At 34.8% G+C, this 18,974-nt stretch overlaps 1 protein-coding gene across 11 annotated transcripts in view; it reads left to right on the forward strand.

Annotated features, from left to right (window-relative positions):
• Positions 1 to 18,974, forward strand: part of FAM135A (family with sequence similarity 135 member A) — a 120,830-nt gene that overhangs the window by 53,293 nt on the left and 48,563 nt on the right. For 10 of the 11 annotated variants that reach the window (XM_078447056.2, XM_078447049.2, XM_078447053.2 and 7 more), the window contains 2 exons: positions 9,829 to 9,878; positions 15,329 to 15,484. In XM_078447056.2, coding sequence (XP_078303182.1) covers positions 9,829 to 9,878; positions 15,329 to 15,484 — 206 coding nt within the window. The remainder of the gene's footprint in view (positions 1 to 9,828; positions 9,879 to 15,328; positions 15,485 to 18,974) is intronic. The other variant, XM_060615872.3, reaches the window with a different exon arrangement.

Genomic DNA, 18,974 nt, shown 5'->3' on the forward strand with positions numbered 1-18,974 from the left:
GTGTGACTAGGATTCAGAACTCAAAATCTTAAAGGACCAGGTACCACATGGACCCACTCTCCTCTTCTGGAGTAGAGCTTCTTTGTGCTATGTCTGATATCCTTTGTGTCAGAAAAACAATCCCTTACCTGTGCAGAATCTATGGTTATCTGCCTCTGTGTGTGCGTGCTTCTGTCCGCCTTTCACGGGCACCTACAGGGTCTTTTGTCCTTGGAGAGGCAGTATACTTCTTCCAAGAGTACTTCAAGAAGTGGAACGTTCTCTTCCAGTGCGACCCAGGAGATCCCTATACCACACAATCCTATCCACTCCAGGGCCAGCGCCCTCCTCCCCAGGGGCAAACTCCACAGCTCCACTCTGGAGAAAGTCGTACACTCCCAAAACCTCAGAGTTTGAGCTCCACAGACTATTTGCAAAAAACCTGGGACACTGAGTACCTCTCACTCCCCAGTCTATGGTCCAGAGAGGTTTTCCTCTTGTATGAATCCAGCACTGCACTCTCAAACCCTTTCTCTTTCTCTCCCTTTTGTCTCTGCACAGAAAGGGTTCACTCCCCACCGTGGCACCACTGTTTTTCTCTCCCCCAATTCTCTTCCACACACCTCACACCTGCACACTGTCTCCCTCCAACTGTGGAGATCCTTCTGCCAGTCCTCATATCGATTTCCTGGGTATCCTGAGTGATCTGACTTCAGTACAGCTGTGTTTGAGGGAGGAGAAAAACCCAGTGTCCCCATATTTCTGTCATTTTCTACTGACCATCAATCAAGGAAATTATAAGGCATGCACACCAAGGAATATTGTGCAGCCGTTTAAAAAAAAAATTAGGGCTACATACCAGATTTCCATGGAGTATTGCTGAGAGAAAAAAGCAAAGTGTAGAAAAGTGTGTAAAACACAATCATGTTTTTATTTAAAAAAAAAAAAAAGTGACTCCAAAACCCATATAAAGGCATACCTCGTTTTATTGTACTTTACAGATACTGCATTTTTTACAAATTGAAAATTTGTGGCAACCCTGCCCTGAATGGGTTTGTTGGCACCACTTTTCCAACAGCATTTGCTCACTCCATATGTCTGTCACATTTTGGTAATTCTCACAGTCTTTAAAATTTTTACATTATTTTAATATTTGTTACAGTGATCTGTACTCAGCAATCTTTGATGTTACTATTGTAATTGTTTGGGGCACCATGAACCACACCCATGTAAGATGGTGAATTTATTAATAAATATGTGTTCTGACTGCTCCACTGACCAGCTTTTCCCTCATCTCTCCCCGTTTCCTTGAGCCTCTCTATTCCCTGAGACACAACAATATTGAAATTAGGCCAATTAATAATAATCCTACAATGGCCTTTAAGTGTTTACGTGAAAGGAAGTGTTATACATCTCATTTTAAGTCAAAAGCTAAAGATGATTAAGCTTAGTGAGGAAGGTACTTTGAAGGCTGCAACAGGCCAAAAGCTGAACCTCTTTCTCCAACCAATTAACTGAATTGTGAATGCAAAGGAGAAGTTCTTGAAGAAAATTAAAAGTGCTACTCCATTGAACACATGATGGTGAGAAAACAAAACAGCCTTATTGCTATTATGGACAAAGCTTTAGTAGCAATTTCACTCATATGTGGTATTCAAGAAACAAAACAAAGAAGCATAGGGGACAAAAAAAAGAGAGGCAAACCAAGAAACAGATTCTTTTTTTTTCTTTTAATATGTAATTTATTGTCAAATTGGTTTGCATACAATATCCAGTGCTCATCCCAACAGGTGCCCTCCTCAGTGCCCATCATCCGCTTTTCCCTCCCCCCCCCACACCATCAATCCTGTTTGTTCTCAGTATTTAAGAGTCTCTTATGGTTTGCCTCCTTCCCTCTGTGTAGCTTTTTCTTTTTTTCCCCTCTTCCCCTTCCCCATGGACTTTTGTTAAGTTTCTCAGGATCCACATGAGAGTGAAAACATAGGGTATCTGCCTTTCTCTGCCTGACTTATTTCACTTAGCATAACACTCTCCAGTTCCACCCACAGTGCTACAAATGGCCAGATTTCATTCTTTCTCATTGCCAAGTAGTATTCCATTATATATATAAGCCACATCTTTATCCATTTGTCAATTGATGGACAGTTAGGCTCTTTCCATAATTTGGCTATTGTTGAAAGTACGGCTATAAACATTGGGGTACAAGTGCTCCTATGCATCAGCATTCCTGTATCGCTTGGGTAAATTCCTAGCAGTGCTATTGCTGGGTCATAGGGTAGATCTATTTTTAATTTTTTGGGGAACCTCCACACTGTTTTCCAGAGTGGCTGCACCAGTTTGCATTCCCACCAACAGTGCAAGAGGGTTCCCATTTCTCCACATCCTCTCCAGCATCTATAGTCTCCTGATTTGTTCATTTTAGCCACTCTGACTGGCATGAGGTGGTATCTGAGTGTGGTTTTGATTTGTATTTCCCTGATGAGGAGCGACTTTGAGCATCTTTTCATGTGCCTGTTGGCCATCTGGATGTCTTCTTTAGAGAAGTGTCTATTCATGTTTTCTGCACATTTCTTCACTGGATTATTTGTTTTTTGGGTGTGGAGTTTGGTGAGTTCTGTATAGATTTTGGATACTAGCCCTTTGTCCGATATGTCATTTGCAAATACTTTTTCCCATTCCGTTGGTTGCATTTTAGTTTTGTTGATTGTTTCCTTTGCAGTGCAGACCTTTTTATCTTGATGAGGTCCCAATAGTTCATTTTTGCTTTTAATTCCCTCGCCTTTGGAGATGTGTCAAGTAAGAAATTGCTGCGGCTGTCAGAGAAGTTTTTTCCTGCTTTCTCCTCTAGGGTTTTGATGATTTCCTGTCTCACTTTCAGGTCCTTTATGCATTTAGAGTTTATTTTTGTGAATGGTGTAAGAAAGTGGTCTAGTTTCATCCTTCTGCACGTTGCTGTCCAGTTCTCCCAGCACCATTTGTTAAAGAGACTGTCTTTTTTCCATTGGATATTCTTTCCTGCTTTGTCAAAGTTGTTCATACTTTTGTGGGTCCAATTCTGGGGTCTCTACTCTATTCCTTTGGTCTATGTGTCTGTTTTTATGCCAATACAATGCTGTCTTGATGATTAGAGCTTTGTAGTAGAGGCTAAAGTCTGGGATTGTGATGCCTTCTGCTTTGGTTTTCTTGTTCAATACTGCTTTGGGTATTCAGGGTCTTTTGTGGTTCCATACAAATTTTAGGATTGCTTGTTCTAGCTTCGAGAAGAATGCTGGTGCAATTTTGGTTGGGATTGCCTTGAATGTGTAGATTGCTTTGGGTAGTATTGACACATTTTAACAGTATTTATTTCAGTCCATGAGCACAGAATGTTTTTCCATTTCTTTATATCTTCTTCAATTTCCTTCCTAAGCTTTCTACAGTTTTCAGCACAGAGATCTTTTACATCTTTGGTTAGGTTTATTCCTAGGTATTTTATGATTCTTGGTGCAATTGTGAATGGGATCAGTTTTCTTTGTTTTTCTGTTGCTTCATTATTAGTGGATAAGAATGCAACTGATTTCTGTACATTAATTTTCTGTCACGACTTTGCTAAATTCATGTATCAGTTCCAGCAGATATATGGTGGAGTCTCTTGGGTTTTCCATGTATAATATCATGTCATCTGCAAAAAGTGAAAGCTTGACTTCATCTGTGCCAATTTTGATGCCTTTGATTTTCTTTTGTTGTCTGATTGGTGATGCTAGAACTTCCAACACTGTGTTAAACAACAACTGTGAGAGTGGACATCCCTGTCGTGTTCCTGATCTCAGGTGGAAAGCCCTCAGTTTTTCCCCATTGAGGATGATATTAGCTGTGGACTTTTCATAAATGGCTTTTATGATGTTTAAGTATGTTCCTTCTATCCCGACTTTCTTGAGGGTTTTTATTAAGAAAGGATGCTGAGTTTTGTCAAATGCTTTTTCTGCATCAATTGACAGGATCATATGGTTCTCATCTTTTCTTTTATTAATGTAATGTATCACATTGATTTATTTGCAAATGTTGAACCAGCCCTGCAGCCCAGGAATGAATCCCACTTGATCATGGTGAATAATTCTTTTTATATGCCGTTGAATTCGATTTGCTAGTATGTTATTGAGAATTTTTGCATCCATATTCATCAGGGATATTGGCCTGTCGTTCTCTTTTTTTTGCTGGGTCTCTGTCAGGTTTGGGAATCAAAGTAATGCTGGCTTCATAGAATGAGTCTGGAAGTTTTCCTTCACTTTCTACTTTTTGGAACAGCTTGAGGAGGATAGGTATTCTCTCTGCTTTAAATGTCTGGTAGAATTCTCCAGGGAACCTATCTGGTCCTGGATTCTTATTTGTTGGGAGATTTTTGATAACTGATTCAATTTCGTTGCTGGTTACGGGTCTGTTCAAATTTTCTTTTTTTTCCTGTTTGAGTTTTGAAAGTGTGTGAGTGCTTAGGAATTTGTCCATTTCTCCCAGGTGGTCCATTTTGTTGGCATATAATTTTTCATTGTATTCCCGGATAATTGCTTGTATTTCTGAGGGATTGGTTATTATAATTCCATTTTCATTCATGATTTTATCTATCTCCCTTTTCTTTTTGAGAAGCCTGGCTAGAGGTTTATCAATTTTGTTTATTTTTTCAAAAAACCAACTCTTGGTTTCATTGATCTGCTCTACAGTTTTTTTAGATTCTGTATTGTTTATTTCTGCTCTGATCTTTATTATTTCTCTTCTTCTGCTGGGTTTAGGGTGTCTTTGCTGTTCTGCTTCTATTTCCTTTAGGTGTGCTGTTAGATTTTGTATTTGGGATTTTTTCTTGTTTCTTGAGATAGGCTTGGATGGCAATGTATTTTCCTCTCAGGACTGCCTTCGCTGCATCCGAAAGTGTTTGGATTGTTGTATTTTCATTTTCATTTGTTTCCATATATTTTTTAATTTCTCCTCTAAATGCCTGGTTGACCCACTCATTCTTTAGTAGGGTGTCCTTTAACCTCCATGCTTTTGGAGGTTTTCCAGACTTTTTCCTGCGGTTGATTTCAGGCTTCATAACATTGTGGTCTGAAAGTATGCATGGTATGATTTCAATTCTTGTATACTTATGAAGGGCTGTTTTGTGAGCCAGTGTGTGATCTATCTTGGAGAATGTTTCCTGTGCACTCGAGAAGAAAGTATATTCTGTTGCTTTGGGATGCAGAGTTCTAAATATATCTGTCAAGTCCATCTGATCCAATATATCATTCAGGGCCCTTGTTTCCTTATTTATTCTCTGCCTAGATGTTCTATCCATTGCTGTAAGTGGAGTATTAAAGTCCCCTCCAATTACCACATTCTTATCAATAAGGTTGCTTATGTTTGTGATTAATTGTTTTATATATTTGGGGGCTCCCATATTTGGCACATAGATATTTATAATTGTTAGCTCTTCCTGATGGATAGATCCTGTAATTATCATATAATGCCCTTCTTCATCTCTTGTTACAGCCTTTAATTTAAAGTCTAGTTTGTCTGATATAAGTATGACTACTCCAGCTTTCTTTTGACTTCCAGTGGCATGATAAATAGTTCTCCATCCCCTCACTTTCAATCTGAAGGTGTCCTCAGGACTAAAATGAGTCTCTTGTAGACAGCAAATAGATGAGTCTTGTTTTTTTATCCATTCTGATACCCTGTGTCTTTTGGTTGGCGCATTTAGTCCATTTACGTTCAGTGTTGTTATAGAAAGATATGGGTTTAGAGTCATTGTGATGTCTGTAGGTTTCATGCTTGTAGTGATGTCTCTGGTACTTTGTCTCACAGGATCCCCCTTAGGATCTCTTGTAGGGCTGGTTTAGTGGTGACAAATTCCTTCAGTTTTTGTTTGTTTGGGAAGACCCTTATTTCCTTCCATTCTAAATGACAGGCTGCTGGATAAAGGATTCCTGGCTGCATATTTTTTCTGTTTATCACATTGAAGATTTCCTGCCATTCCTTTCTGGCCTGCCAACTTTCAGTAGATAGGTCTGCTACTTCCCTTATATGTCTCCCTTCCTATGTTAGGGCCCGTTTATCCCTAGCTACTTTCAGAATTCTTTCTTTATCCTTGTATTTTGCCAGTTTCACTATGATATGTTGTGCAGGAGATCGATTCAAGTTACGTATGAATGGAGTTCTCTGTGCCTCTTGGATTTCAAGCCTTTTTCCTTCCCCAGATCAGGGATGTTCTCAGCTATGATTTGTTCAGGTACACCTTCAGCCCCTTTCTTTCTCTCTTCTTCTTCTGGAATTCCTGTGATACGGATATTGTTCCATTTGATTGCATCACTTAGTTCTCTAAATCTCCCCTAGTACTCCTGAATTTATCTCTCTTTTTCTCAGCCTCCTCTTTTTCCATAATTTTATCTTCTAATTCACCTATTCTCTCCTCTGCCTCTTCAATGTGCACTCTGGCTGCCTCCATTTTATCTTGCACTTCAGTTATAGCATTTTTAATTCATCATGACTATTTTTTAGTCCCTTGATCTCTATAGCAATAGATTCTCTGCTGTCCTCTGCTTTTTTCAAGCCCAGTGATTAATTTTATGTCTATTATTCTAAATTCTTGTTCCGTTATATTGCTTAAGTTGGTTTTGATCAATTCATTAGCTGTCACGACTTGCTGGAGTTTCTTTTGAGAAGAATTCTTCCGTTTTGTCACTTTGGCTAGCTTTCTCTACCTTATGCATTTTAAAAGCTTGTGTGCTCTGCACCTGTGAGCACTGCTATATTAACGGAGGGCCATACACTGTCCAGGGCCTGGCCCTTCAGGAGGTGTTTTTTTCGGGGCTTGTTATTTGCTCTGTGTTGTTGTGGCTTTGGTCATTTTATTACCCTACTCATAGTAATATTTCGGACCCTACACCAGGTGTGCTTTGATTTGTTCCTTGGAGTAGCCCTGCTGATGTGATTAAGCGAGTATGCCAGTCGTGTGCCTCGGTACCTAGATCTAACACTTCTAAAAAACAATTCCCTGAGCATCTTAGCTTGAGGTCTCCCCACATTGTGCATGACAAAAAGGATCCAAGAAACAGATTCTTAACTGTAGAGAACAAACTGATAGTTATTAGAGAGGAGGTTGGTTGGGGCGGGGAATGGCTTAAATATGATGGAGATTAAGGAGTGCACTTGTTGGGATGAGCACTGGATGTTACATGTTAAGTGTTGAATCACTAAATTGTATACCTTAAACTAATATTATTCTGTACGTTAAGTGGAATTTAAATAGAAAGTTAAAGATCAAACCAGCCAAACATTCCCTTCAGGCAAAGCCTAATCTCGAACAAGTCTCTAACTCTTCAGTTTTATGAGGGCCAAGAGAGATGAGGAGGCTTCCAGAGAAAAGTTTGAAGCTAGCAGAGATTGGTTTATGAGGCTTAGGTAAAGAAGCTGTCTGTATAACAACAAAGTGCAAGATGACGCAGCAAAGTGTTGATATAAAAGCTGCTGCAAGTTATCCAGAAGATCTAGCTAAGATAATTAATGAAGGTGGCTACATTAAACAATATATTTTCAATGTAGACAAAATAGCCTTTTATTGGAAAAAGATGCCATGTAGGACTTCCACAGCTAGGGAGGAGAAGTCAATGCCTGGTCAAAGTTTCAAAGGACAGACCGACTCTCTTATTAGGGGCTAATATATTTGGTGACTAAGTTGAAGCCAGTGTTCGTATACCATTCCATAAATTCTAGGGCATTTAAGAATTATGGTAAATCTACTCTGTCTGTGCCCCATGAATGGAACAACAAGGCCTAAATGACATCACTTCTGTTTTCAACATAGTTTACTGAATATTTTAAGCCTGCTGTTGAGACCTACTACTCAGCAAAAATATGACTGTTAATTCATAATGCACCTGACCCCACAAGAGCTCTGATGGAGATCAGAATGAGATTAATGTTGTTTTCATGCCTGCTACCACAGTATCCATTCTGCAGCCCATGGACCAAGGAGTCATTTGGCTTTCAAGTCTTAATTTCATGTATTTCTTAAATAATAAAGCTTGAAAGCCATTTCATAAGGCTGTAGCTGCCATAGATGGTGAGTCCTCTAATGGATCTGGGCAAAGTAAATTGAAAACCTTCTGGAAATGATTCACCATCTTAGATGCCATTAAGAATATGTGTGATTTATGAGAAGTCAAAATCAACCTTAAAAGCAGTTTGAAAATTTATTCCAACTCTTGTGGATGACTTTGAGGGGTTCCAGACTTTAGTGGAGGAAGTAAGTACAGATGTGGAAAGTAAGTGCGGATCTAACAAGAGAACTAGAATTAAAAGTGGAGTCTGAAGATGTGCCTGAATTGCTGCAATCTTGTGATAAAACTTTAACAGATGAGGAGTTGCTTCTCATGGATGAGCAGTATCTAATACAGTATCTAAATACAATTTTATTTATATATTATGTGACTCAAATATTTGTGTTCTAATGATTTTAGTTATTAGTGGAATATTTGTTCACATCATAGGTTGATTGTGTTTACCACATAAATGTAACTTTATCAAATTTAAATGTTTTTTTTTTCTTTTTATCAAATAGTATACGTTGAAGTCTATCTACCTTATGAGATAGTGAGCTGATGAATAAATTCAGGATGTTCTAGAATGTATTCTTGTGTTTGTGTGAGAATGATCAGTTAACAAGGTTTTGGAGCAACAAAACAATGGAGTTTTGTGTGATCACAAAAAGTTATATTATAGTTCTTGTAGGAGAACTCATTTTAGTTTGATTTCTGATTAAAAATTAGGTGTATCTAAACATATTTCAGGCCTTAGTGAAATTTCTTCCTTGCAAAAAGCAGGGAAACTTTCTGTTCTATTAGATTCTGTATTCCCTTCTAAATATTACCACTTTAATTTAAGTTAATCTGTACACCTCCTTGTAGAAGGTTGTAGCATACATTAAATAAATCAATTGTATGGACAAAATATACTTCAGTTTTAGAATGTCTTAGAGAAATCTGCATGTATTAAACTAAATTAGAAACTCAAAGATTTTTTCATTCATTACCATTATATAAACTTCTGATCCATGTATGTTTTAAGTGTTTTGGCTCTAAAGATTAATTTGACTTGAATTTTTTAGGAACAGCTTTTGTTAAAAAAACAAATAAGGCATGTACATACTTAAGACAAATGTTAAACTGTTTGAAATTTGCAATGTATACAATGCAGTAAAACCTAATTATATGTTTTATCTTTTCTGTGATATAGTTGTGCAAATTACTTTAGGTCCACAGTCAATATTTCCTTGACAGTGTTAACCTCTTATGAGAACTGGAACACTAATAATAAGAACATAGAATTTAATAGGTTTAACATTACCTACATGATTAATGTGTTCATGACAGTATATTACATTGAAATTTACTTCATTGAATATAGTGCAGATTATTTCTCAACCTTCTGGTTTTTTAAAGGTAATTTACACTTGACTCTCAAAAACCTGGGACTTGAACTGCACAGGTCCATTTAAACAAGTATCTTTTTTCAATAAATATAGAATAGGACTAAATGTATTTTCATTTATGATTTTCTTAACATTTTTTTCTCTAGCTTATTTTTTATAAAAATACAGTCTATAATACATACAATGTACAAAATATGTGTTCATCAACTGTTTATGTTATTTATAAGTCTTCCTGGTCAGCAGTAGGCTATTTAGTATTTAAGTTTTAGGGGAGTCAGAAGTTAGACTGCACGGGGGGATTGATTCCCCTAACCCCTGTATTGTTCAGGGGCCAACTGTATTTAGATAATTTTAAAAATAGATTCAGATCTAATATTGAAATAGTTCCTCTAATTACTCTTTACTCCTTTCAGAGGAAATGGATGTAGAAGCTCGACTTACTGAACTATGTGAAGAAGTTAAGGTACTTGGATTTTTTTTAAATTAACATTATCAAGTTATTTGAGTGGATTCTGTTTCCTATTCTAAATATTTTATCCAAGAAAACTTAATGATTTATTCTTCCTCAAGTGGTTGATCATAGTAGAATAACAGCTTAGTTGATAAAAAGTTATTTGGCTTCAGCATGAAGTTAACTTATTTTTAAAATATACATTATTCTGCATATGAATGAGATAGCAAAGACAACTAATTGTCAGAAGTGTGCATTTTCTTCAATTAGTTTACTCAAAAGAATTTCTGGACAAATTTTTAAATCATCCTTAAAATTACATAGATTTACAAAATGATAGCTCAGAAATGAAAATTGATTTATTTCAGCAGACCAGTTTGTCTCAGACCATTTTTCCAGTAGTTTATTCTTGAAATTAAATTAAATTGATTTTTCTTTTTCCTTTTTTTTTTGTTTTTTATTTTGGTTTTTTTTTTTTTTTTGGCCGTGAAACTAAATGTTCTATTTTAAGTATTCTATTTTAAGATTACTATATATTTCACTCTTGGTTAGCTACAAATCAGAGACATAAACAAAAATATATATTTGGCTTTGGAATGTATTTCTGTATGTAAATTTGAATAAGGACTAGACCACTTTGAAAAGGTATTTACCTTCTACTTGTAAAATTATACATATGCATGATACACAAGTAATTTTGTATCCTCTTCTAGAAGTTTTCCCCACAGCTCAAATAAGAGTATTTTCTTTAAAAATCAACAATGTTGTCATAATAGTTGCTCACAAGAACTTTAAACATTTAGAAGTAATCTTAATAAGATGTGTACAATTAATGTGAAAAAATCTTCAGTGTTTCACTGAGATATTTGAATAAGGTAACATGATACTTTTGAATGGAAAGAGAAACAGTCACTGAAAGATACCAGTTTTTCTTAAGTTAATAATTGATACATTCATATCAAAATACCATTGGAAATGTTAAAATTTGACTCACTGTAAAGAGCACTTGGAGAAAGGTAAAAATGACTAAGAAAAACCTTAAAAAATACATTTTTGTAGCGGGACTTGCCCAAATGTATGTTAAAATGTATATAAAACTAATGGAAATAGAGAATGACTTCTCTAAAAGAATAGAAAAACAGCAGCTTCTTGGTGGGGACTCAGTTCAGCATCTGAGTCTGTTTCAGCTCAGGTTATGATCTCACTGTTTGTGAGATAGAGCCCCACGTTTGGCTCTGCACTGACCACCAACCCTGCTTGGGATTCTCTCTGTCCCTCTCTGTCTGCCCCTCCCCTACTTATATATACATACAATACATATACTTTGTATCATATATATACATACACATATGTATGTATTTCAAACTGTTAACAATAATACAGACAAGAGTTGCATGAAGGATGGAATTGTAAAGGAAAATTTTTATTCTTTGCTCTATATCCATCTGTGCTAGATTTTAAAAATACTGTATGTATTGATATATTACTAATAATTTTTTAGGTACACTTTTAAATTTCAGTATGTAAATGGACATCATAAAATTTAAGATCAACAACATATGGTAAATTTTGACAGCAAATAGAATAGACAAAAGATATAATATTTGAAGAGCTCTTTCAAATCAATAAGAAAACCTATAACCATTTTTTAAGTTAGTATAGGATACTCATTTACAAAATAGGTTAATAATTGAAACATATTCAATCTCACAATCATGAAATAAACAAAATTTTAAGTATTCTCATACCTTTTTTAACCTATCAGGTTGGCTGTGATTTTCTAATAATGTAATGCTTGTTAAGATGTGATAAGATACAGATTCTTATATTTCTCTCATAGATCTTGGAGATCTTTTTCAGATATTAATTTGGCAGTATATATTCAAAGCCAGGGTATTACTTGTCATTCAGTACCAAATAAAAAATCAGATTCATATACATTGTAATTTATAATGTAAAAATATTAACCTAAGTAAATACCCAATGGTAGGAGAATGGTTAAACAAGTTATGGGACACTTAGAGTCTAAAAAATGTTATACAGGGGTGCCTGGGTGGCTCAGTCAGTTAAGCATTTGACTTTGGCTCAGGTCATGATCTCACAGTTTTCGGGTTTGAGCCCTGCATCGGGCTTTGTGCTGACAGTTCAGAGCCTGGAGCCTACTTTGGATTCTGTGTCTCATTCTCTGCCCCTCCCCCACTTGTACTCTGTGTCTCTCTGTCTCTCAAAAATAAATAAATGTAAAAAAAAAATTTTTTTTTTTTTTAATAAAAAAGTTATACAACCTGAAAAACATGCTTTCAAAGGGCACCTGGTGGTTCAGTCAGTTAAGCGTCCACTTAGGCTCAAGTCATGATCTCACAGTCCATGAGTTCGAGCCCCATGTCATTGGACTCTGTGCTGACAGCTCAGTGCCTAGAGCCTACCTGAGATTCTGTGTCTCCCTCTCTCTCTGCCCTTCCCCTGCTCACACGCTCTCTCTCTCAAAAATAAACGTTTAAAAAAATCCTCATTATTCAATGGAAATGGCATAATAGTATATATGATTCTAGAGTTTTCTCTATGTATATAACTGAAAAAAAATTGAAGACTCCACGCTAAAATGAACTTAATTTTCTTTTTTGTTCTTCACCTGTTTTCCAAGTCTAATATTTAAGTAAGCAGCATTTTGTAATCAAACAAGATCAGTGACTGCTATGAAAAAGTACATATCCATAAAAGACAAGATGTTATTTGAGAAAATATTATACAAATGTAAGATCGTATTCCTACATTTATACATATAACACAATTTGTCAAAATTTTTTCTAATTTCCTTTTTAACATAAAAATATTTTATTATTATTTATATTTTGAGACATAGTGCAAAGATTTATGTAAACCAGAGGAGTAATTTATTTATGCTTGTAAGGATGCTTTCCTAATAATGAAAATACTAAACTCCTCTAAGAACCTTGGTGCCATGATTTCTGAAAAGGAAAATTAATAATTACAGGGTAGCTAGACAGCCTTGCTTTCAGGGGATTAAAAAAAAGTGTTGTTTACATTGTTCAACCTATGGTAAAACCAAGAGAATTATTTCTACATGCGTGGAGATTATACAAAGAATAGCATTGCTTGCCTTACACACTGCTGTTTAGTTACTGTCAAATGTTTATTCAAGTCATCTTTTTCTAAACTCCCTTAACACTATTCTTGGAACAAGACTGCTTGTTTCAACTTATTTTAGAGTACACTTTAATCTTCTGTTTGTTCTTAAGAGAGACATGAAAAACTTGTTAGCATCATTTCTAATACATTTATAAACTATATCCTGGGGCAAAATACATTTGTAGATTTATTATACATTGACGAATCAATATTTATTATATGTTGAGTCTTTTAGTTTCCATTCAGGAATTCTGGAATTTTTCAGCATTTTCTAGTTTGTCCATAAATTTGGGGGACTTTTTCCTTATCTGAAGTCTGTAATTCCTTATTCATTCATTCATTTATTCATTCAATAAATATTTATTGAGTGACTACTGTGTGTACTAGTAACCAAAGTCACAAAAGTGAATAAAACACAATCCATTCCCTTCTTAATAATTTTGCTGAATTTTTGTTTTATGTCCTCTCCGAGCTAGGATAGAAAAGAAAAGCCTTGGGGCGCCTGGGTGGCGCAGTCGGTTAAGCGTCCGACTTCAGCCAGGTCACGATCTCGCGGTCCGTGAGTTCGAGCCCCGCGTCAGGCTCTGGGCTGATGGCTCGGAGCCTGGAGCCTGTTTCTGATTCTGTGTCTCCCTCTCTCTCTGCCCCTCCCCCGTTCATGCTCTGTCTCTCTCTGTCCCAAAAATAAAATAAAAAACGTTGAAAAAAAAAAAAAATCATAAAAACTTCTTAAAAAAAAAAAGAAAAAAAAAGAAAAGAAAAGCCTACTGAATTGCAAACTTCAAAAATAAGTAAAAATAGGGGTGCCTGGGTGGCTCAGTTAGGCCCCCAACTCTTGATTTTGGCTCAGGTCATGATTTCATGGTTCCTAAGCTTGAGCCCCACGTTGGGCTCTGCCCTGACAGTGCACAGCCTGCTTGGGATTCTCTCTCCCCCTCTCTCTCTGCCCCTCCCTTGCTCTCTCTCTCTTTCTCAAAATAAATAAATAAACTTTAAAAAAAAGAAGTAAAAATAAACTGAGTAAGATTAAGTGTGATAAGCAACATTTTTTTTTAAAGGGAGCATGAAGATATAATTAGTACTCTTTAGGATATGCTGAACTTGAACACATTTCTTATCACATTCAAATATAGTCATCTAGTGAGTGATGGCTCTAGAGTTCGGGAGAGATGTGGTCCAGATATAAAGATTCAGCAGTCATTAGTGTATGTGATAATTGAAACTATGAGAATGGCTTTCAATCTTAACCGGAATAGACTACTACCTTCTTTAGGATGGGGAAATGAAATCATCATCTATCTGTATATTTAAGGTAGATTTCCTAGTGTTACTAGCAATTAAAGACAAATTTGTCCAGCAAGATATAATCTGCCTGAACAGTGCTGCCTCAGTGAATTAAAGAAAGGCTTGCCTTCGTAACAAAAATGCCTGTCCAAAAGAGAAGGAATTATTCTGATGTATAATATAGTCTTATTTTTCTTTGTTCACAAATCCTTATTTTACTTACGCAAGAAATCCAATGGCTTATAGAAGATTCTGCATTTTGTGGTATAGTTCATTACTTTTAACTTTTATCATGAGTTTAGGTGAATATTTAAATAAATGGGACAATTTAATACCACTATTAGAACCCTCATAACAGCATAGTAAAATTGGTTATCCACTTTTGTTTCCTTACTAAACTGAGCTTCTCCTGTTAATCTTTGATGTAGATTGGAATGTGGGCCCTAGCATTTAAAATGTGCTCAATAAACAGTGGGTAAATGAATTGTTAGAAAAGAGAAAGAAGTGTTTGATGACTATAAAAGGACTACCAAGGGCAAAATAAAACTTAGAAACTTAGGATGAAGGAAAAGCAGTTAGTACTTTAGAAAGTATTTCTGTTCTTTTTGAGGAGTTACAGATTTTCTAAGTACTTCAGTTAGCAGATTGGAGGAAAAAATCTTAAGATTTCATTATCTTCTAACACTTCTATAACTTTCATCATGATTTGTACTTATGTTTAAAATTCTCAAGATTTTAGTGTTTGAGTTGATCATGCTCTTTAGAATCCTATGTGTAATTTTAAACTATATTTGACATTATTTTGGTAACAAGATATCTCAGATATTGAAATATCAATTAAGTTGCTGTAGTAACTGTCAAATTTTTTTAAAAAGCCATTGCTCACTTGGTCTCTATACATATGAGCACGTGCACACACACACACTTTTTAAAACTAAAAATTTGCCTTTGTATTGATGTTCCAATAACATTATATTTAGATATAGTAAGTCTCAGGAAGCAGTGAAGTTTTTTTCTTGTCATTTCAGAAAATAGAAAATCCTGATGAACTGGCAGAACTTATAAATATGAATCTTGCACAACTTTGTTCCCTTCTCATGGCTTTATGGGGTCAGTTTCTGGAAGTTATAACACTACATGAAGAACTAAGACTTTTATTAGCACAAGAGCACCATACTTTGAGGGTAAGTTAAAGAAGTGATGTTAGAACATTTTGATCAGTATTAATTGTCTTTGAATTTCATTATGAATAAAAAACCTGATTTTTACCCTTATGTTGATAAATTAGAAAAGAGACATTTACTGTTGTGTTATTGTTTGAGTTCTTAAGTTAATAATAAAACAATACAGTTAAGCACATGATTTGTCTCAGTTACAACTCTTGCCAATAAGAAAAATCATCTAAGTGTAACTAAAATAGAAAACTATATGATACAGGCTAGCCACTGGAACCTAAGAACAGGTATTAGTCAGGTCTCATTAGAAACAGAAATCAGGAACAAGAGAGCCATCTTAAACTAATCTAGACTCTTTCTCCGACTTTTCCTCCTTTTGCCTCATTTAGGAATGTGTATTACAAACTTGGAGAGTCAGGGGGTAGTAATCTAGACACATGTTTGCTGTAGGCTTACTATGGACCTTGTGCAGAAATTTTTGTACAATTTTATTGTATAGCTTATCAAGAGGCTTTGATATATGAAACATCTGACTACTTTTCCAGTCTTATCTCTTTGTATGCTCTGTACACACATTAATTTTCCTGACCTACTTACTAGTAGGTCCTTGAAAACACCGTGTTTTCTTTTTTTCCTTTTTCTTTTCTTAATTATAAAACATATTATCAAAATTAGAAAAGTACATAAAACATGCACATTTTAACAATTAATTAAAGGCACATATCCTTTTAACTCTCACCCAGATCAAGAAATAGAAAATTGTGAATACCACAGCAGTGCCTTGTGTGTTTTTTCCAATTTCTCTTCTCTCCCTGACATTTAGAAGTAATCACCATCTTGTCTTTTCTGATAAGGAGTTCATCACTTCTTTTAGTTTTACCATCTGTGTATGTGTTCTAAATAATACAAGTTGTTTCATTCTGTCATGTTATTCAGCCTATGTTACTGAATTCTATATAAATGAGATGATACAGTGTATATTCTTTTATATCTTCTTTCACTCAAGATTGTGTTTGTGAGGTTAATCCATGTTTTTATCAGTAGCTATAACTGTTCATTTTCATTGGTATGATGTATTTTATTTGCATATACCCACAGTATGTGTATCCATTCTGCTGATGGACATTTGGATTACTCCTAACTTGTAGCTATTACAAACCAAGCTACTATGAACATTCTTGTACATACTCCCTGGCATGATAGTTTCTCTAAATTATTTACTTGTAAGGGAAATTGCTATGTCATAGGATCTGTATAACATCAGTTATTTACAAGCAAATGCCACACTATTTTCCAAAGTGGTGCCAGTTTTCACTGCCACCAACACTTGATGAGAGCTCTTGTTATTCCACATACACCCCACACCTCTTGATTTTTGGCAGACTTTAAATTTTGCCAGTCTGATACCATTGTAGTTTTAATTTGCATTTCTCTGATGACCTGTGAGGTTGAGCACTATTTTGTATGACTATTGGCTATGTAGATTTCCTGTTTGTAAAGTACCTGTTCAAATTGTTTAATCATTTTTCTATAGGATTACCTTTCTTTTTCATCTTGATTTGGAATACTTTTCTATGTATTGGCCTTTGTTACATGTTTTGTAAATAAATCTTCTCTTGTGTCATTGGTTTTTTTTTTTTTCCCCATTATCTTTGTGCTGTCTTTTGATAAATTAGAGGTCTTAATTTTAGTGTAAATGGAACAGAAGAGAAAGGCCAGATATAGACGTATCCATACTTGGACATAATATATCCAGAGCAACATATAGAGAAACCTCAAGATTTCAAGAAAAGTTGAGATTTTCAATAAATGATGTTGGGACAGTTAGGTATTCATGTGGAAAAAAAATACTATGTAAAATTCAGTTTAAGGTGGATTGAAGACAAATATGAAAAGCAAAGTCATAAAGCTTATAAAATATAATAGAGAATTTACAGAAGAGTTACTAAAATAGTACAGAATAATCCTATATACTCTTCATCAGAATCACAAGTTACAATTTTGTCATGTTTATCATTCCTTCTTTTTATAGATAGGTTATACACACACACACACACACACACATGGATTTTTTTTTTTCCTGGATCATTTGTTTTTTAGAGGCATCATGTTCTTTTATCCATAAATACTTAAGGGCATATTGACTAAGAACAAAAATACTTTCTTACTTAACCATAGGACAGTGATCAACTTTATGAAATTTAATATTGATACAATATTGATATCTAATGCAAAACTCATTTGATATTTTATTGTTTGTCTTAATAATGTCCTGCCTGACTTTTCCCCTTTTCCAGGATCAAACTCAGGATCACACATTGCATTCAGTTTTCATGACCATTTAAATTCTTTAGACTCATTTAATCTGGAATAGTTCCTTGTATTTTCTTTGTCTTTCATAAAGAGTATTGGCTAGTTTTGTAGACCATTGTTCCGTTTAGGTTTGTATTATGTGTATTATGTTTCCTTATGGTTAGATTCAGGTGATATAGTAATAGTGGAAATATAGTATATTTTATTTCTTTGTCAATCAGTTTTGGTAAATTATGTTTTTTAAGGAGTTTGTTCTGTCTAAATTTATTAATTTATTGGCACCAAATAATTCATAGTATCCTTCAATTATTTTTTTTAACATCTTAAGTATCTGTAGTGTTTTTCTGTTTTATTTTTGTTGTCAGTTATTTGTGCCTTTATTCTCTTTTTCTTGACTGGTCCCATCAGAAGTGTCATTTTACTAGTTTTTTCAAAGAACTAACTTGATGTTAATTGTCTCGTGTGTTTTGTTTTGGGTTTTATTAGTTTTCCTTTTGACTTTAGTAGTTCCTCTTACTTTCTAAAGGTTTATTTTGCTTTTTAAAGCTTCTATAAGTAGATGTTTAGCTTATTGATTATAGCATTTCTTTTTTTCTGCTTTATACATTTAAGTTGATAAGTTTTTCCCTAAGTACTGCTTTAGTACAAGTTTTTAATATGTTCTTTTTATCCTTTGGTTCTCAGTATTTTCTAAATTTTGTGAGCAGTTTATTCTTTGATTCAGGGTTGTTTAGAAGTTTTTTTCTCATTAGTATATAAAATGGTTTATAAAAATAATAAATACATCTATTCCTTCATTTTCTGGATATAAACATAAACAATTTACTAGTCAATGACAGGACTCCATAGGACTAGTCAATGATAGGACTTTATACACACATACTACCCCAAATGGGAAATCATGCAGCATACCAATAATAATTTGGTTGGGAAATCTTTGATTTAAAGCACTATAGGTAAACAAAACCATTTTAAAGAATACACTAGATATGTTGTCCTATATTTAGCAGTTGTTATTTTTGCCTTGCTCAGAAATCCAAGAAATTGAGTGCCTGCCCATAGTCTTCTGAAATAAGGGACCAGAGACCGTTCTTGTCCAAAAATTGCCATATTTTGTATCAAGTGACCCTGCAATTTGAATTAGAGGTTGGCACTTAGACCAAAGGTAGTCATCTACAGCGTGAAC

This window comes from Panthera onca, chromosome B2 (genome assembly GCF_046562875.1).
Source record: "Panthera onca isolate mPanOnc1 chromosome B2, mPanOnc1 haplotype 2, whole genome shotgun sequence".
NCBI classification, from domain to species: Eukaryota; Metazoa; Chordata; class Mammalia; order Carnivora; family Felidae; genus Panthera; species Panthera onca.